We start from the raw sequence: 20,997 nt of genomic DNA on the forward strand, positions 1-20,997 counted from the left end.
TGATTTGTAGAGTCAGAGTGAAATAACATGAAACCCATGGAGAATAAATGTATACATTGTGACATTCAGAAAGCAGAGAGGTTTGTGTAGGGGAAAGGGGGCTGGAAAAGTGAAATGCTTGTGGAAAGTAGAAGATGGCCATAGTAAGTGTGGTGGGTTGAGATGAGAAGTTTCCTGTGAGTTCTCTGAACACGTTTTCCTGGGTGGTTTTGGTTATTAAGTCTGAGAACATTAATGACCTTCATCAGAATGCTGTATGCCAGGTGTTTCAGATAAGTATTGCAGAACTGAAGTAAAATCTAGATGAGGTTCAAAGTGAACTTAAATATAATCTAAAATTAAAATTTTTTTAAATTTATTAATTGCAATGATGTAGCATAAAATGAAATTGGGACAACTTGTAGGCAGTCTCAGAGTTAATGGAAGACTGTTTATGTGTTGTCTGAATGAGCGCGCTCCTAGGGTTGGAGGGATGCGCTGGTTTTCTGAGTGTGACTGTCTGTGTCCACCGGAGTGCCATCTGTACACTCCTGCCTGAACTTCGCTAACTTTAGCAGGAGCCTGGGTGAGGCATAGTTAGCATAATACAGACGACTGTCGTCCTTGCTGTTTTTAGAAGGAGCAGTGTGCCTGACTGGCCAGATCTGTTTCTCTCTTTGTCACAATAGGCTGGAGACAGTTCAGTTTTCACAATGTAGGTAGCCCTCCACTGAAGATTAACTGATACGTTTAAAATCATGGCCTGTAACAAGCAGTGCACTGAGGCACAATTTTCAAATTTAACTTGGGAATCAGTTTTCTAGAAATAATCAGCTGCAGTGAATTTTTCTTTCCCTTCATTTGGCGTGACCCTTAAATAAGAGGAATTTATTTTTATGGATTAGCTCATCTTTCCAACAGGTACATCGAAAGATCAGAGAGGATTCTGACATGGCCCAGGACTCGCTGCAGTGCCTTGCACAGTTGGCGTCCCTGCACGGGCCTGTCTTCCCTGATGAGGGCGCTCAGGTGGACTACCTCTCCCACTTCATCGAGGGCCTGTTGGGCACCATCAACGGGTAGGTGTCCCAGCTGGGAGCGGCCCTGGCTCTCCTGCATGGTTCGTGGTGGAGGGGAAGAGAAACCAGTGATTTCCCTTAACCCTATGAAGTAGAGTTATATGTGAAGTGAGCACACAGAGACGTGCCTTTGGAGTGAGTGGATGGAAACCAGTTTCCCTTGCTCCACTTAACGCTGGTGCCCACACCTTGGGTTGTAGGATTGAGATAGAAGACTCTGAGGCTGTGGGCATCTCCAGCATCATCAGCAACCTGATCACCGTGTTCCCTCGCAACGTGCTGACTGCCATCCCCCGAGAGCTGTTCTCTTCCTTCGTCAACTGCCTCACGCACCTCACCTGCTCTTTCGGGCGCAGCGCTGCACTGGAGGAAGTGGTAAGTGGCTCCTCTTATCACATGGTGTCCGTCTCACAGTGAGGGCCGCTGAGCACTGCTCACAGCGAGTCATTGTTTTAAAGGCGTGCATTCTTGTTTATATGTGCAAATTATTTGGCGATCTGTGCTTGGAAACAGGGCTTTTAAAACTTTTGTGATTAAAATCACATTCAGCTCAGTTGTGTCTGACTCTTTGTGACCCCATGGACTGCAGCACGCCAGGCTTCCCTTATTGGTCTAAGTAATTATTTTTAATTACTTTCGTCTATTTCTTATAATTTTAGTTATTTGTTTTTGACTGCATAGGCCTTTTCTCTACTTGTGGCAGGTGGGGGCCTCTCTCTGGTTGTGGTGCTTGAGCTTCTCATTGTGATGGCTTCTTTTGTTTGGATCCTGCGCTCTAGACCACAGGCTCAGGAGTTCTGGTGCACAGACTTGGTTGCTCTTTGGCATGTGGAATCTTCCCCTGATCAGAGATCAAACCCGTGTCTCTTGCATTGGCAGGAGGATTCTTTACCACCGAGCCACTTTAGTCCTGGTTTAAAGGTTTTAAGTTGAGATAATTTAGTACATGAATATAGGAGATGGAGTGAAATGTTTATATTAAATATTATGCTGAAAGCCCATTTTAATGTTAAGCTATTTGATTAAGTTCAAAGGGTGCTGTGAGCTTTATGGTATGGTTGTGACTATATGTAATTTTAAGCGTTTCTTGAGAATTTAAAAATCTTGGGCTTACCTGAAAACTGCATAAATATACTTTGGTTCAAATAATTGTAACCCTGTTTATTTTGATTAGACTATGCTCTTGAAAATTTTTTTGGTGCTATGGTTTAATAATATACCTTAGTAAATTTTAATTTACATTAAAATGAAGACCAGTTCAGTACTCAGAGATGTTTCTTGGTACAGATTTTAAATGCTTAGCTTCCAAGTTTTATATTTAATTTAGAAAACATGTACTAAACTTTTTGACAGCAAAGCTGTGTGTGTAATCGTTACTGTGAATAACTCCATTAATCTTGGGAAGTAATTGATTTTTTTCCCTGCAAAGTAGTTATTGTTGAAACTAATTTTTCTTTTTATGAAATGTAAATCCTTTTCAAAGATTGTAAGGGTAAGAATATTTGTGAACTTGACAGAATTTCGAGTTAAGTCCTAACGGCTGTTTTGTTGGAGATCTGGCAACATGCATGGAAGTGTTTAGTGTCCCTTTTTGGAGGTGTCAGAGCGTGAAGAACCCAGATGTGGCTGTGTTTGCACCGTGGGCGCCCCGTGGTTTGATGGGGAAGGAGCCAGGCCAGGAGGACATTTGTGTGTTGGAAAGTGTGGGAAACACAGCTGCTTTTTAGTGTCTGTCTGTGGGTTGAGGAATCTTCTCACCATTTTACAGAGGAATTGTTGGAAGATACATAACATTTTTGGTTTGCAGATTTTTAATTTGAGCATTTATTTATTTTGCCTAGGGGACTAACAACTTGGAAAACATTGTTTCTGCCAAGGTTTGACATAGAAGTATTGGAACTCAGAGAGCCTGGCTGCCCTTGCAGAGAGTGGATGTTTATTGTGCTGTCTTCCTTTCTTTTAACAAATCGACTTCTTTTAACCTGTTTATGACGTTTAAAAAATGGTGTTAGAAACAGTTGGTTATCCATTGAAAAAAGCAAAGGGAAAAGGTTTGTCTCATGCTTTCCATGACTCATAGCAACCAAATTGGCAAGGGTTGTACTGCTTACAAGACTATTGTTGGAAACAAATAGATCTAATGGCCAGGGTTTCATAAGGGAACACTCGAGTAAGGAGGCCTGGCCACCTCAGGGCAGGTGGGCGAGTCCCAGCGACACTGGCCCTTCGGAGGGCTGCTGGGTCAGCCCAGTTCTGTGGACGTTTATCTGTCGCCTGCATTTCACCAGGCACTGTGTTTGATGAATACGTTCTTTAGCGTTAAGAATTTGGAAAGTCATGTATGTTTCCAAAAGGAAGAAGTTAATCTAAGAGTGTAACGTTAAAAATTCTCTGAAAAGTTATAATTCAGACTATTTATTCAGAGGCCAGGAACACTGTCATATACATGGGTGCTCTGAGTCAAATTAATTCTGTGCTGTAAGGACTGGCTAGAAAAACAAGAGAATGAATTAATTTCTATTATATTTGACATTCAGAGACTTCTCTAAATTCTCTCTCTTTTTTTTTTTAATATTTGTTTGGCTGCACCTAGACTTAGTTGCAGCCCACAGGATCTTTAGTTGCAGCATGAGAAGTTTTAGTTGCAGCCTTAGGGATCTAGTTCCCCAACCAGGGACTGAACCTGGGCCCCCTGCATTGGGAGCATGGAGTCTTAGCCACTGGACCACCAGGGAAGTCCCTAAATTCTTTTTAAAATGGAGAGATCATGACTTTTTATTTGTAACATTTCTGTGTTTTTTCTCTGTGTTGTGATTTTTGCTTCATACGATGCTACACCTGGAAAGCTCTTTTCTAGGGGCTAGTAGTTAAGCTAGTAGTTAAGAACCTCAAGAACCCAGCTACCCATGCTGGAGATGTAAGAGACACTGGGGTTGGGAAGATCCCCTGGAGGCTGAAATGGCAGCCCACTCCAGTGTTCTTGCCTGGAGAATCCCATGGACTGGGGAGCCTGGCAGACTATAGTCCGTAGAGTCACAAAGAATGCAGTCACAGAGACACAGCTGAAGTGACTTAGCATGCATGCATACCAGAAAGAGTGTAGCAGATGAACAACGGCACAGACTGTTTTAGTTCTTTCCATCTTTAATCTTTCGTATGTCCTTGCTTGCTATTTTACACTATATATTATCTGATACATGTATTACACATGTATTATCTGTCATTGGACTTGTGGGCTATGGCACTGCCTATAAAATTTAAACTTATTGTGAAGTATTTTGTTCATGTCAAGTAAAAACTTAAATGTGTGTGTGTGTCTAAACATTGTGAAGAATAATAAGATGAACAGCTGTGTGCCAGCCATGCAGATATTACAGTATATCCCTGGTGCCTTTCCCCCTTCCAACTACCTGGAGTTTCCCCCTGTTGTCATAAGCATGGTTTATATTGCGCAAGTTACTTCTGCCAAATGATTTTGTGTCGTGTTTGCTCATGAGCGCTGTCAGGGTGCCGGGCCGTGCTGTTGGCTCCTTTCTACCCTCTGTGACCTCGATAGTTCTGCGTGCTCGCCTTCCCAAGTCCTCCTGAGAGCAGGAAGGCAGCCCTGGCTGTGCACAGGAAACAAGTGTTCAGCAGGCTTTTCATTAGAGGTGCGGCTCCATGTGAGAGCTGATGGCCCACAGCCACTTACTGTAGTCTTTATGTCTGTGGATCATAATGCTTTTCTTAACTGAGTCAGGTAACTCACGTTTATATATGAAGACAATACTCCCAGGCAGAGAGAGCTTCCCAGTTTTGTGAAAATGATTTGGAGTTGTCACGTTGGTTTTTTGCTATTTGTAGAAAAAGGTCTGCTGGAGTTGTCTGCAGCATAGCAGTCAAATGTTAGAAGCACACTGGCACCAGGTTTTATCTGGTATACTTTTACAGTATCTGACATTAGGCACACATGCACACTTTTTTTTTTTTTTAGCAGAGTTTTAGATTCATAACAAATGGAGAGAAAATACAGAGTTTCCACCGCAGCCCCCCCAACACACGGCCTCCCCCACCATCAACATCCTACCAGAGGGTGCATGTGTGACAGTTGATGAACCTGTCTGTCTGACTACCTGACTACTACTGGCCTGACAGTCAGTCTACCCTGACTGTCACCAGCTCCCCGAGCCCATGTCTTTGTCAGGGTTCCCTGTGTTGTATGGGTCATGGGTGTGGACGTGTGTGATGAGTGCATCCGCCATTATGGTTTCACACAGAGGAGTCTTACTGCCCCCAGCCCACCCCTCCCTGGCAACCAGGGATCTTTTCCTTGTCTGCAAAGTGTGGCCTTTAAATGTCATACAGTTGAAATTGTACAGTAATGCTAGATTTTAATCTGAAATTCACATGCATGTTAAAAGGAGACCAGATTCACATACTGAAACTTTTCTTCCCCAAACTTCATTTGGCAGTGTTTTCATAAACAAAATTAACCACTGTTTCTGTGTGTCCAAATGGTTCTTCTTGTTGTTCAGTTGCTAAGTCATGTTTTAGGCACTTTTTGACCCCAAAGATGGCAGCATGCCAGGCTTCCCTGTCCTTCACTATCTCCCAGAGTATGCTTAAACTCATGTCCGTTGAGTCAGTGATGCCATCTAGCCATCTTGTCCTCTGTCATCCCCTTCTTCTCCTACCCTCAGTCTTTCCCAGCATCAGGGTCTTTTCCAGTGAGTCAGCTCTTTGCATCAGGTGGCCAAAGTATTGGAGTTTCAGCTTCAGCATCAGTCCTTCCAGTGAATATTCAGGACTGCTTTCCTTTAGGATGAACTGGTTGGATCTCCTTGTAGTGCAAGGGGCTCTTAAGAGTCTTCTCCAATGCCACAATTCGAAAGCATCAATTCTTTGGTGCTCAGCCTTCTTTATGGTCCAACTCTCACATCTGTATTTGAGTACTGGAAAAACCACAACTTTGACTAGACGGACCTTTGTAGGCAAAGTGATGTCCCTGCTTTTTAATATGCTGTCTAGGTTGGTCATAGCTTTTCTTCCAGGGGGCAAGTGTCTTTTGATTTCATGGCTGCAGTCACTGTCCACAGTGATTTTGGAGCCCAAGAAAATAAAGTCTGTCACTGTTTTCTTCTTTGCCCCTTCTGTTTGCCATGAAGTGATGGGACCGGATGCCATGATCTTAGTTTTTTTAATGTTGAGTTTTAAGCCAGCTTTTTCACTCTCCTCTTTCACCCTCCTCAGAAGGCTCTTTAGTTTCTCTTCACTTTTCTGCCATTAGGGTGGTATCATCTGCATATCTGAGGTTGTAGATATTTCTCCTGACAATCTTGATTCCAGCTTGTGATTCATTGAACTGGACATTTTGCACAATGTACCCTGCATATATAAGTTAAATGAGCAGGGTGACAGTATACAACCTTGACGTACTCCTTTCCCAATTTGGAATCAGTCCGTTGTTCCATGTCCAGTTCTAACTTGCTTCTTGACCTATATACAGATTTCTCAGGAGGTAGGTAAGGTGGTCTGGTATTCCATCTCTTTAAGAATTTTTCACAGTTCGTTGTGATCCACACAATCAAAGGCTTTAGTGAAGTCGGTGAAGCAAAAGTATGTGTTTTTTGGAATTTCCTTTCTTTTTCTATGATCCAGTGGATGTTGGCAATTTTGTCTCTGGTTCTTCTGCCTTTTCTATATCCAACTTGTACGTGTTGAAGTTCTCAGTTCATGTCCTGCTGAAGCCTTGCTTGGAGAATTTTGAGCATAATCTTGCTGTCATGTGAAATAAGTGCAATTGTATGGAATTTGAACGTTCTTTGGCATTGCCTTTCTTTGGGATTGGAATGAAAACTGACCTTTTCCAGTCCTGTGGCCACTGGTGAGTTTTGCAAATTTTCTGGCATATTGAGTGTAGCACTTTTAACAGCATCAACTTTTAGGATTTGAAATAGCTCAGCTGGAATTCCATCACCTCCACTAGCTTTGTTCATAGTGACGCTTCCTAAGGCCCACTTGACTTAATACTCCAGCATTCTGGCTCTAGGGGAGTGATCACACCATTGATGTTATCTGGGTCATTAAGATATTTTTTGTGTAGTTCTTCTGTGTATTCTTGCCATGTCTTCTTAATATCTTCTGCTTCTGTTAGGTCCATACCATTTCTGTCCTTTATTAAGCGCATCTTTGCATAAAATATTCCCTTGGTATCTCCAATTTTCTTGAGGAGATGTCTAGTCTTTCCCATTCTATTGTTTTCCTTTATTTCTTTGCTTGTTCACTTAAGAAGGCTCTATCTCTCCTTGCTATTCTCTGGAACTCTGCATTCAGTTGGGTTTATCCTCTTTGCCTTTCACTTCTCTTCTTTCAGGAATTCATAAGACAACCATTTTGCCTTTTTGCATTTCTTTTTCTTAGGGATGGTCTTGATCACTGCCTCCTGTACAATGTCACGAACCTCTGTCCATAGTTTTTCAGGCACTCTATCAGATCTAATCCCTTGAATCTATTTGTCACTTCCACTGTATAATCATACAGGATAGTGTTTAGGGCATAAACTTGAATTACTGTGATATTGAATGGTTTGCCTTGGAAACAAACTGAGATCATTCTGTCATTTTTTGAGATTGCACACAAGTACTGCATTTCAGACTCTTCTGTTTGACTATGAGAACTACTCTATCTCTTCTAAGGGATTTTTGCCCACAGTAGTAGATACAGCGGTCATCTGAATTAAATTCACCCATTCCCATCCATTTTAGTTCACTGATTCTAAGATGTTGATCTTTACTCTTGCCATCTCCTGCTTGATCATGTCCAGTTTACCTTGATTCATGAACCTAACATTCCAGGTTCCTATGTGATATTGTTCTTTACAGCATTGGACTTTACTTTCCTCACCAAACATCCACAGCTGACTGCCGTTTCCACTTTGGCACAGCCCCTTCATTCTTTCTGGAGCTATTAGTAATTGGCCTCTGCCCTTCTCCTGTAGCGTATTGGACACCTTCTGACCAGGTGGAGCTCACCTTCTGGTGTCATATCTCTTTGCCTTTTCATACTGTTCATGGGGTTCTTGCAGCAAGAATACTGGAGTGGTGTGCCATTCCCTCCTCCAGTGGACCACGTTTTGTCAGAACTCTCCAGGGTGACCCGTCCATCTTGCGTGGCTCTGCATGGCATGGCTCATGGCTTCATTGGGTTATGGAAGCCCCTTGCTGTGACAAAGCTCTGATCCATGAATGGGTTCAAATAGTTACCAGATATAAAAGCAGACTGTTTTCCTGAGGCTGGAGAGCTGCAAGTTCACCCCTCTGTACACTCGCAAGTTAATTATGGGTGTTGACGTGTCAGTGCTGATATCATGTTTTAATTACGTTCTCTACCCTCTGTTCCCAGACGAAGTGAATGGGGTCAAGTACCCCCCTAAGCTCCAGGGCCTCTCTAGAGCTCTGCTGGCAGTGGGCCCAAGGGCCCCCGGGCGTGAGCAGTGTCCAGCTTGGTCCCTTCGTCAGCCCTGGGCACGTGCTCTAGCTCGGCTGCTGGGTGCTGGCCAGAGGGGTGGTGGAGCGGGGCCAAAGCATTAGGAGACAGTGCTGGGCCGGGTTTCAGTTCTCTGATTAGACTAAAAGTTTAGCTGCCAATTGTCATCAGCCAGATTTCTCACACTTTGCCTGATGAGTCACTTGTGCTGGTTTCCAAGTGGAACAGAAGGCTCTGGGAAGTTTGCAGTGCTTATTTTAGATCTGCTTCAGGGAGGGGGCTGAGTGTCCGATGTGATCCTGGTTTGTCTCACATCAGGGCTTTGTACGATGGACTGTGGAATGCTCTTCCAAGAGTAAACAGCTTCTAAGTAAGGCTTTTACAGTTTTTTTGTATTTCTCTGTGTCAGAATTTCAGATTAAACACGGTAAGCGTGCATCACATATATGCTGAGGGACAGTGAGGAACATTGCTTCTTCCTCCTGAGACATGGGCTCAGAGGATGCTGTTCCTCTTAAGATATGTTACCAGTCTGTTTATTTTGGCAAGATAAATTGTGTTAAGACTTAACAAATGATGTCTGCAAAGCACATGCTTCGTGAAGTGTATTGACAGGCCGCAGATGTTTCTCTGGGCGGAGACTGTCTTGTTGATCCCCCTCCTCCATCCTTAGTTGGCTCTGGGTTAGAGATTTGTGTTGAAGGCCCATGGCCAGCTGCTCTGCTGCTGCTGCTCAAAGCAGATCCAGCACTTACCTGGCCGCTTTATGTGTCTTTCTCGAGTCCTGAGAACCAACATCCACAACTGTGTTATAGCATATGCGATACAGATAAAAATAAACAATAACAAAATGCCCACAGGTGAGCTCTCAGCCCAACTGAGAACGTTACTGGCTGAGTAATATTCCATTGTACGTCTGTTCCACATCTTTATCCATTCGTCTGTCGATGGACATTTAGGTTGCTTCCATGTCTTGGCTATTGTGAATACTGCTGCTATGAACACATTTGTCTTTTCCAGATATATGTCTTTATCATCTTTTTATAGTTGTCAACATATAAGTCTTTCATCTCCTTGGTCAGGTTTATTCTTAAGTATTTTATTTTTTTGTATGTGATTTTAAAAGGAATTTTTTTTTTTAACCTTCTCCTTCTGATGTTTCATTAATGTAGTGTTTCCCTCTTGTGTCCTGTCGCAGAGCCCGCTCATTAGTTTCTTAGGCTGCTCTGCCCTGATGGGGGGCTCCCGCAGTGGACCTGGGCTCAGGGGCGCACACATACCCCACACCCCTGATTGTGGCTCCGACCACACTCCAGCCCCTTTGGCCTGTCTCCACACAGCCCACCCTGTGCTCACCCCAGGTCTGTCTGCACTAAGACTGGAGACTGCAGGGTGGTGGCCAGGACCCTGTGTGCGCAATCGCTCTGTCCTGCACGCCGCAGTCCATGCTGCTCCCCCAGCTGGTGAAGGGTGAGAGCACCTTTCCTGTCACGCAGGTCCCATCCTGATTCCCTGATTTTTTTTTTTTTTTCTTTTGTCATACCAGCTACATGATAAACTTTCTGGCAGTTTTGATTGTATGAGGTCTTCTGCCAGCTTCCAGTGGGTATTCAGTGAGAATCGTTCCACGTAGAGATGTAGTCTAAATGAATTTACGGGGGGGAGATGAGCTTCGAGTCCTTCTCTTCCACCATGTTAATCTCTCAGCCTTAATCAGATTCTTAAGCTGTTTCTTTCATCTGTTTGTTTTTTTTTTTTTTGCTGTTGGATTGCAAGAGTTTCTTATATATTTTGGATATTAACCTCTTATCAAATATATGGTTTGCAAATATTTTTTCCCCATTTGTTAGATTGTCTTTTTGTTTTGTTGCTGTTTTCCTCTGCTGCCAGCAAGTTGCATCAAATAGCCCTTCCTTTCCTAATGATTTGTAAGACTATTACTGTCATATATCTAGTGTTCACATACTAGTTCATCTTTCCTGAGCACTAACCACTTCCATTGGTCAGTTAGTCTATTTTTGCACCTTTGTGTTGTTTTAAGGTAATGTCAGTTCCCACTGCACCCTGGATTTTCAGGAGGAATCTTGACTGTGTTGGCTTTTTCATTTTCTGTAAAAATTGTGTCAGTTTTTCAACTTGGATTGTGCTTGGAATTATAGTGATTCTTTAGTGAAAAGTAGACATCTCTACTGTATTAATTCTGCCCATAAATGTGGTATTTCTCCATATTAATTAAGGTATAATTTATTACCTTTCAATAAGGAATAAGTTTTCCTTTAATGCCTTTCATTCTTGTTGCTGTTGTAAATAGTATCTTCTGTAAATCTCATTTTTGAGATTGCTGCTGGCATGGAGAATTGAAGTTGGCGTTTGTATGTTGATCTGATATTTACTGACCTTTCAGAATTCTTACTGATTCTAACAGTTTTCCTCTGTGGACAGTTGTGTCATCTGAATAATGACAGTCTTGTTTTTTTCAGTCTTCACCATTTGTATTTCTGATGCTTAGTGTATGATTCATTTCTTATGGCGCAGTGTTGAATCACTTGGTAATAGAAGACATGTTTTCTGGTTCATCATTAGGAGTAATGTTTGCTAACCGTTTTTGAGCTCTCCTTTATCAGAATGAGTAATAAGTTTTTTGTTTGTTTTTAAATTTTGATTGCTAGGTCTTCATTGTGATGTGTGGGCTTTCTCTGCTTGCATGGGGGCCTCTCGTTGCAGAGTGCAGCCTCGGTAGTTGCACCTTGCCGGCATAGTTGCCCTGAGGCAGGTGAGATCTTAGTTCCCTGACCAGGGATGGAACCTGTGTCCTCGGCATTGGAAGATGGATTCTTAACCACTGAACCACCAGGGCAGCCCCACTAATAGATTTTAAAAACATGGTTGAGTATTGAATGTCATTAATTGTGTTTCTACTTGATCTGTTAGTGTGATCAGTTGGTTTTATAGATTTTTCTTTTGTTAAAGTTGCCCTTGCATTTCTGAGTTGAACCCAGCTCAACCATGTGTCATGGCCTTTTGTGAATGGCTGGGTTTGTTTGGTGTCAGGGTCACATCACTTCCTGAGTTATGTCTTTCTCATTCTTGTTTCCTCTTCTCTGGATCAGTCTCTGTAAGATTGGTTGTTTTGTTTTTGCTTTTTGCTGGTTTAGTAGATCTCACCTGTAAGTTTAATTAATAATAAGCTGGTATTTTCTTTGGGGGAAGAATTAAAAAAAATTTTTTTTGTTTGGTTAGTTATCGGAGTATTCAGGTTTCCTTTTTTCCTTGATCCAAATATGAAGACACTTTTTTTTTTCTATTAATACATTTATTAGAATGAAACATGCCTATTTCTTATAATTTTGTTCCTACTGTTATTTCAGAATACAGTTTTAATGTGAAAATGGTATATGGTCATTGGTAAAAGCAATTCAGATAGTACATGAAATTAAAATTCTCCAACATTCCATCATTTATCACTTTCTTGGCATCTGTTGATTCACATCCAGACCTATATAATACCTTTATATAATCAGCATCTAATGTCATTAATTGGAGTTAGAAATCGTTTTTAATGCAGAACCTTAGGGAATGATTCAGTGAATTAGTTTGTACTGTTTTCAGTAATGCTGCAGCAAATACTTTCATGCACAAATCACAAGTGACTCCCCGGTTAGACAGACATTCTTAAATCAGCTCCATTTTCACATAACCCCTCAAATGGTGTCTTGTTCTCTGTAAGATTTCCCTTTCATGAATTAGGCAGCCTTTAATAGTGGATGTGTCCTAGAGAGAAAGAACTTAGTCATTAAAACTATAACAGAGGTTATTGTATTTTTTCATAACTCTTTGTTTCATACAAAACTTCTGATGGCTTATAAAAAGAACGTTTATAGTGAGATAATCTTTTAGAACTTGCAGAAGGCAATTAGATGAAAGAGGAAAGTAGAAAGTCAAGCCTAGAGAAAAGGAGCAATCTGAATAATCAGGCTGTAGTATCTGTACCCGCAAGCCTGACTTTTTAGAAGGGGCTGGAGATAACCAGGTCCTTAGAAGGCTCTTGGGGGAAAAAGAGGAAGCACACCTGCTCCTCAGAGGAATGCTCCCGAATATTTGGTAAAAATAAAGATGGAAAATGATCTCCTGCAAAGCTTCATGTTGTGAATGACACGGATCCTCAATCCCATGGCAACAGATGATGTCTGAATAGGTTTTATTTGACTCTTTAACCTTCAGTGTTCCACCAGAGTCTAGCTTTTGGATTTCTTTTTGAACAGCTCTGTTTAATCATCAGTTTTTCATTATTTTTATTCTTCCTTAGAGACCTTAGAACAAAAAGAATATTTGTAATTATCTTAACATAAGGCTAAAATGCATTGTGGAATTTTAGTGATCTGCTTTATATTTTGAAGCGTTTTGCTATTTCATAATCTTAGAAAGTAGTTCACCATTACTCATCAATTCCCATCTATAATAAAAAAAAAGAGACTAAAAGAATAAGAAAATGGAAGAATGATAGAATCACCTACAAGGTTGGTGGAATAGTGAAATTAATCATCACAAATAGAATAAATACTCTTTATGACTTCAGTTTCCTGATTGCATTTTCTAAAATATGGTACAGTCTTTCAAGAGGTCTTGAGATGCCATCTTTTTTATGTTATGTTGTTGTTGTTAACATTTCATTGGATGCTATTTTAAATTCAGAGTTTTTCACTTTCTGCCCAGAGTATCAAAGAGAGAAATTTTCAGAATAAGATGTTTCACAGTGCTAAGCAGAAGATGAATGTAGAGACAGCAGCTCTCTGAGCTCTAATAATGTTGGTAAAACTGATGTGTAAGTGAAATCTGGGACAGTTTTAGGCAATCAGTTTTCCCAAGCTCAACAATTTATGAGCCAACAGTCTTATTTCCAAGAACAAAAAGAAAATATGGCATTCCCATCCAGTCAGTTATTCCATGGAAAAGCTTCACCCAATATTTTGTGAGTTTAAAGTTTCCTAAAGTTTACTGACGGTACTCCTTCATCTTTTTTGATGTTTGTGCAAAAGAATTTATTTAATAGGGTTTATAATTGCATTGAAAGCAGTGTGGAAGGAAATAACGGATGTAATGGAAAAATTGACTGAATTGATCATTTTTATTGGTATTTAGAAATTAAGCAAATATATGTTACTGCCTTTATGGAACCAAGAACATGGCTGTCCTTCAACAAAATTACGAGCTGTCAAGGTTTGAAAAAAACACCTTCTGATGGTGCGTGAGCAGGAAGAACCAGCATGAGTAGGACGCTAGGACCTCCTGGAGTTAGACTTTACAAGTGCAGTTGGTCCTCGTTGAATGTGGATTCCATATTTGCAGATTCACTTTCTTGCTGAGAACTCTTTGTGACCCCCAAAATCAGCACTAGTGTGACTTTTCTTGGTCATTTATGGACATGTGCATGCAAGAGAGTGACAAAAACCATGATCCACCCAGCATGCTTGTTCTCACTACAAACAGATGTCCTTCTTACCATCTCCAGTGCTGCATTTTTGTGTGAAATGGGGTTCCCCAAAGTTTTGTCAAAAAATACTGAAGTACTTAACAATTCGATGATCTTGCTATTTCAGATGGCTTCCAGGTGTTGTGCCCAAGTGCACTGAGGCTAGAGCATGCCTTAGGGAGAAGATGTGTGTGTTAGATGAGCTTTGTTGAACAGGCTGCTGGCCATGAATCAACACTGTATGTGAAGTAAGGTGTCTATGCACAGAAACACATGTGAAACAAGGTGATGTATCTGTTCGTCCACCTTTGCACAGTGTAACTGTAGTGACCAGAGTGTTCGCTGATTCAGTGCTGGGTCAACTTTACAGGATGTAAATATCACAGATACTAAGAATTGACTGTTTACAACATGAGTATGTCCTAGTTAGTTGTACTCAAATAATGTTGCTCGTTTTCAGTAAAAACACCTTCACGGTCAGAAAAATAGGAATAAAATTTGGGTTTGCTATTTTAAAAAATTATTTGTATAATTTACTCTACTGATTTATTTTTGGCTACGCTGGTTCTTCATTGCTGAAGAGAACTTTCTCTTGTTGAGGTGCTCGGGCCTCTTGTTGCAGGGCAGGGGCTCCAGCTGTGTGTGCTTCAGCCATTGAGGCTCCCGGGCTTAGTTGCTCTGAGGCATGTGGGATCTTGCCAGATTAGGGAATGAACTCTGTCCCCTGTGTTGGCAGGTGAATTCTTAACAGCTAGACCACCAGGGAAGCTCTAGGTTTGCTATTTTTAAATTCTTTATGAAGTTATCTAATGAAGATTTTTTTTTACTTTCCCTTTATTCTTTTGTGAAGTTTTCACAGATTACTTTTAAATATTTTTTCAAAAAATTAAAGCTTCATCTGATATAGAAAATGACCATTTTTCTCTGTATCCCCTAGGTTAGTAAAAGCTAAAGACATAAAACACTATTGCTGGACGCAGTTCTTCAGGTGCTTACCTACTCCCGTCTGAAGGTGGTATTTGACGTCTGGCTTATTTGGAATTCTTGAAAGAGATCTCCCATTACTTCCTTCTTTGAGTCATTGACAGATTGCTGGGATAACAGTCTGAGGTGGTTGTCCTCTGATGGAGGTTCCAGACCTCTGTGTTTGTAGCTTGAGGCTAGAAGACGAGCTGTAGACCAAACCTGAGAGACACCATTATCACAGCAAATACCAGCCCCGTGATGTGCATTTCTCTCTTGTGACCTTCAGTGTGTCTTCTGCGATTGTTTGTTCGCTTCTCCCTTTTTTTCATTGGACACAATGTGAAAGTCTCTGAATGCTGTTATTTATGTTTTTGAACATAGTGCTTGATACATAAGTATTCTGGTTTTCGCTGATTGGTGATCTGGTGAATTTGTGGATGAACAAATCAATGCAAAGACTGAATTGTATACAGTCGTACTAATTAATGGCAAACTTCAGGCGTAGTTTCTCACTGGCACGTGAGAAGAGTAAAGTGTCAGACGCTGCGCTCGCAGAGCTGCCCAGAGTCGCTCAGTGTGGACTCTTCCTTACCGAGAAACCCTCTGCTCTGAAGTGATCTTAGAACCCAGCCTGTCCACGCTGGGGACATGCTATCCAAGTCTGACACCCACCCCCGGCCCCCAGGTTTGCTCGCCATCCGCTGGCCTCCCCATGCGTCCTCACTCATGCTTCTCCTTAGGGCCCTCCTCCGGGTTCTCTGAGGCCCATTTTTGCCTTTCCAGTTTCTAATACAATGTCATGGAGTATGTACAAAGCCCGAACAGTTCTCTTCTTGACATAGACAAATGTCAGTTATCTTTGCTTGAAAAATACATGATCTACAAAGTGCTGAATGGTTAGTCTTTTACAGAAATGAACATTAATTCCTATTTGCCTAAGAATTTGAGTAAGTTAGAAAGCTTTTTAGAAAGTGTAATAAGAAGCCTGTACATGTTTACTGCAGTGTTTGAGTTGATCAGTTAATTTGAAGATGAGATCAGTTAGCTCAGTTGCTGATTGCTGATTGGGAACTTTGTTGAAGGCCAACGCGTGGACCTGTCTGTGGTGACTCGTCTCACTGGTGTCTGTCTTGTGAATGCCCCTTCCTCCTAGCTGGACAAAGACGACATGGTGTACATGGAGGCATACGACAGGCTGCTGGAATCCTGGCTGACGCTGGTACAAGACGACAAGCATTTCCATAAAGGCTTTTTCACCCAGCACGCAGTCCAGGTGTTCAATTCCTACATTCAGTGCCACCTCGCTGCACCCGATGGCACAAGGAATCTGGTGAGTTTTAAGCCAGGTTGTAGTTAAAAACCTGTTTCCTTGTGGGCTCTCGTTGGTCTGTTTGTCCCATCACACATGATACTAGAAATTTAGGGTGAGCTCTTTCCAAGGACTTGCTGAGAGTGCCAGGTGGAGAGCAGGAATCTATGCAGGTTCGTGTTTCATGGGCTGTGGCTTCTGGTTCTCCATTTCTCTTCAGTTCTCAGTCACCTGCTGTGTCTTGCTGATTGTCCAGTGACACCCAAGGTGTGGTGGCTCTTAGTGATGTCAGAGCTCCTCAGAGACGACAGGAACTCCACTCCGTGTGGGGAGTGGAGTGTAGGTGTGCACTGGCCATGTTTACCTGTGATTGGTGGGAGTGGTCAGACCCCCACTTCTTTCTCTTGGAATTTCCCCCCTTTTAGTAACTGGGCAGGCAGGTGGGCATCCCTAGCAGCTGCACTTGAAGGTGCTCCTTCTTGAAGGTCTTGAGGTTCTGTTCCTCAGCGCAGCAACAGGCTGGGTCCTAAGATCAGCTCAGTCTTTTCTTTCTTTCGTCAATAACAGACTGCCAACGGAGTGGCCTCTCGGGAGGAAGAAGAGATCAGTGAACTCCAGGAGGACGACCGAGACCAGTTTTCTGATCAGCTAGCCAGTGTAGGAATGCTAGGACGCATTGCTGCAGAGCACTGTATCCCTCTCCTGACAAGGTACACACGGTCCAAAGACACCCCATGGAGCAAACACCCTGTAGTCACATGCCCCGGAGAGCTTTAAGTGTTTAAAGACTGTAAACACCCCCGCCCCGGGCACAGCACATGGAACAAGTGGACAGAAACGCACTCGTGGTGGCGTTCCTTGGCTTGTACATTTGGAGCCCAGGCACCACAGCATAGATGGCAGACAGATTATGGAAAACGTGGTATGAGAAACATTGGACCCATATCAATAAACACCTGGAATAACTGGTTTTCAAATGCCTGTTGTAAACCTTGATTGTTTGTAAAGTGATGTTTTAATACTATGTCGTAAACAATAAATCACAATTCTTATAGCGCCATGAGAACATTGTGTATATAATAAATATTTCTGTATATGTGCTCTGTGCTAACATCTGAATCCACGCTGTCAGTAAATGGGAGTGATAAGTCGCTCTGGTCTTTGCTCTCCGAGCCTCATGAAGGCGTTGGTGTCTTCCCTCTTGTAGTCTGTTAGAGGAGAGAGTCACGCGGCTCCACGGGCAGCTCCAGCGGCAGCAGCAGCAGCTCCTCGCCTCGCCCGCCTCAGGCTCCGCTGACAGCAAGACGTTAGACGACCTGTATGAGGACATCCACTGGCTCATTCTAGTTACAGGTCAGTTGCTTGTTTCCTGGCCTGTGTTAATAGCAGCAGTTCTCGTGTAGGGTTGAACTTGAGACCTGGACACAGCTGCGTGTGTCCCAGAGCCGGGGCAGTGTCCTTACCGGTCCCGAACCACATGTTCTGTGTGGAGCTCAGTGCGGCCCTGCATTGGTGCCATCACTAGGTCTCACTGTGTCCTTGTTGCTGTTATTGATACTCTGGCTGTTAATTATCACCCCGTCTTATCTGTGAAGAAGCTGAGACCTGGAGACTGGCCCTGGCCATGCTAACATTTGGAGCCAGAGTGCTGGTCCTGGCAGTCTGACTTTCCTTTAGGGTCTTCTGTAACCATGTTGTCAGTGTTTCTGTATTTTAAATAATCAAAGGGGAAAAGACCTTACTGTTTGGAAAGGCGTTCCCAAATATTGACTTTTTATTGAGGTAATAGAATCCATGTTAATTTTGCAGAATATATTACCAGAAATTCTTTAAAGGTCATAGAGTAAAAAGCCTACATGTCAATATATGAATTTTAAAATTGGTGAATAAAACATTTGTCCTTTCCTGTATTTTTGAGGATTAATTATCTTAGAAATAGAAAGTTTCTTCTCATCAAGCTTGAAATTAACATATTAACGTTTATTATTTACTTTTACATCAATTTATATGATGTATATAAATCAAAACTGAACGCGTTTATAGTGCAATTTGATAAATGTAGATTCTTAAGTGTTCATTTTTAATTTTTTTTAAACTGAAGGCTACCTCTTAGCTGATGATACTCAGGGAGAGACTCCGCTAATACCTCCAGAAATAATGGAATATTCCATTAAGCATTCATCTGAAGTTGACATTAATACAACACTTCAAATTTTGGGATCTCCAGGAGAAAAGGCTTCTTCCATCCCAGGGTACAACAGAACAGATTCTGTGATTAGGTAATATGACCTCTATAGCTGTGCTCTTGTAATTTATTCTGTTTTATAAATTCTGAGTTGATGAGTAGATGACTCGAGTGACAGACAGGTTGTTTTAAAGCTGACACATGAAAGAAGATAAAACTTGGAGAAGCCTTGAAACAAGCAAGGATGCAGGTACTCTGTGCATTTGAGCAGCGTCACTCTGCTGGGAACGGACAGCATGTCCAGGGCTGAGGAAAACAGCGTGAGCTTACTCCGGGTGCAGCGAGGCTCTGGGGGGACATCTGGGCTGATTGTCACAAACACATCCCTTGCCCACCAGAAAACAGTGCTAATGTGGGCTCAGGCACCCGAGTGAAAGCACCAGGACTGGGGAGTTCTTGGAAACCAGGTGGACGTGAGCACATCCTTGCTGTTCAGGAAGCTGGAACGTCTTTCCAGGGGCGTTCCCGTCTCTTTCAAAGCAGAAGTGTTTGTCCTGAATATGTGACCCTTGGGAGCCCTGTTACAAGATGGCAGCAGCCTCCAGAGAGAAAATTCACTGTGATCTTTCTAAGAGCAGTGGCAGATCTTCCATTAATTCTTGATGGTGAGGTTAAGGTGGGATGAACCTCAACTAAATATCCTCCTGAAAGCAGATTTGAAAACAGCAGTTTAAGTTTCAGCATCTTTAAATTTAGGTGGCTGGAAGAGAGAATAATGAAATAATACTGCGTCTGTCAGTTGCAAGATCAGTAACTCAAGATGCTGCCCCCTCATTCTTTTTATTTTAATGCAAAATACATAGATACCACTTAAACCTGTGCAATGAAAAATACGATTTTTAAAACATTAAACTGTTAAGCAGACGTCAAGGAAACGTTTGGGAATTTATTTCCTTTATTGTTGCATTCTCTCATTGGGAATAAAATACCCACCCTTTACTAGAAGACTCTTCTTTCTTCCTTTGGAGTTGCTTGTAGGCCTTAGGTGAACAACTGGTTTGGATTGGTTTGGTTCATGGGGAGTGTTAATTCCATGGTGCTGTCCTGTTATTTTCCGTGCCTTTGTCCCTGTCTGGGCAGCACCCTCAGGAATGCTGTCCTTGTATTTTCAGTGCTTTTTCGATTCTTACCACTCTTGGGTATCAGTGTGGGGGCAAAACATTTTGGTATCTGAGAGCACAGACTATGGAGGGTTGAGGTGGGGGTGAAACAACAAAGAATCGCTATTGTTTTTCAGTCCAAAGAATTAGTGTGAAATTGAGTGGTAGGAGAGAATCAGGCCTTGTTTATTAAAAAAGTAGTTCATATTTCTTGAAGAATTGATCATTTGACAACTATTGAATCCTTACTATGCACCAGACACTGGTCTAGCCAAAGCAAACAGAGGCTCCCATCTTCCAGCTCCTCATGGGCAAGAGGGAGAAGTAGGAAGCGGGGGAATTGTTAGCCAGCATAGGAGCTGCGGGAAGCAGACAGGGCCACGGGCGCTGTCGTGTCACGTGATGTCACCTGATGCCACGAACGTGGGCTTTACCTCAGAGGCACCAGGTGCCCTGCTGTTTTAGAAATACCTTCTATTTACTTACATGAATGTGTGTTCTCAGTGCTTACATCCATTGAAATGAAAAGCAGGAATCAAACATAATATGGGCTAATTTAGAAAAAGAAAACCCACATTTATCTTATTCAGATACATACATCTTTGTGTATGTTAATTTTTTAAGTTACAGTATAATTGGCCTACAATATTATGTGAATTACAGCTGTACAATATAGTGATTCACAATTTTTAAAGTTTATGTAACATTTATAGTTATGAGATTTTGACTATATTGTACAGAAATTTTTAAATAAATGTGTTTAATTTATTTAAATTGGCATTACATTTTGCTTAGTTGTGTACTAATAAGTATTGTAATGATAACTTAATCCAGAGGACATCTTTAGCACAGTCTTATGGGAAATTTTTAAGAATGGTATTTTAATATCTTTATATACTTGTTTCAGAGAAGTGTATGGTATATGATCAATAAAGTGAGTATAAACATTGATTGTGTTAGGATAATATTTTTATGGGGAATGAAATAGAAATAAAAATTTAAGGAGAAAAAGAATATAAAGTTTCCAGTTGTTAAAAGAACAATTTGTTTATTTTTCAAATGAATGATGGTGGTGTCAGAATTCTATGATTATTACATTCCAATGCATACATTCAAGTGGCTACTGTAATTACTTAGTTCAGATTCTGTGAAGCTGCAAATTATATCATTTAAACAATTAATGGAAAAAATCTGATATGCCAGCTTAAAATGGGTTGTGAAATTGTTGGGTTATTTTTGTTCATAAACTCTCTAACTTTTAGCACTGTTGGCATAGCATTGTATATACATATATATATATATATAGTGAGACATAAGAGGTTCTGGGGACAGGACGTTAGAACCCACGTGGTGTGGGAGGTGGGGGTGGTGTCACAGGCCTGGAA

At 41.7% G+C, this 20,997-nt stretch overlaps 1 protein-coding gene across 4 annotated transcripts in view; it reads left to right on the top strand.

Annotated features, from left to right (window-relative positions):
* XPO4 (exportin 4) overlaps nucleotides 1-20,997 on the top strand; it is an 86,378-nt gene that overhangs the window by 51,689 nt on the left and 13,692 nt on the right. For all 4 annotated transcript variants that reach the window (XM_043891713.1, XM_043891715.1, XM_043891714.1 and 1 more), the window contains 6 exons: nucleotides 901-1,058; nucleotides 1,259-1,433; nucleotides 16,112-16,288; nucleotides 16,835-16,977; nucleotides 17,475-17,620; nucleotides 18,369-18,546. In XM_043891713.1, coding sequence (XP_043747648.1) covers nucleotides 901-1,058; nucleotides 1,259-1,433; nucleotides 16,112-16,288; nucleotides 16,835-16,977; nucleotides 17,475-17,620; nucleotides 18,369-18,546 — 977 coding nt within the window. The remainder of the gene's footprint in view (nucleotides 1-900; nucleotides 1,059-1,258; nucleotides 1,434-16,111; nucleotides 16,289-16,834; nucleotides 16,978-17,474; nucleotides 17,621-18,368; nucleotides 18,547-20,997) is intronic.

Source organism: Cervus elaphus, chromosome 30, assembly GCF_910594005.1.
Source record: "Cervus elaphus chromosome 30, mCerEla1.1, whole genome shotgun sequence".
NCBI lineage: Eukaryota > Metazoa > Chordata > Mammalia > Artiodactyla > Cervidae > Cervus > Cervus elaphus.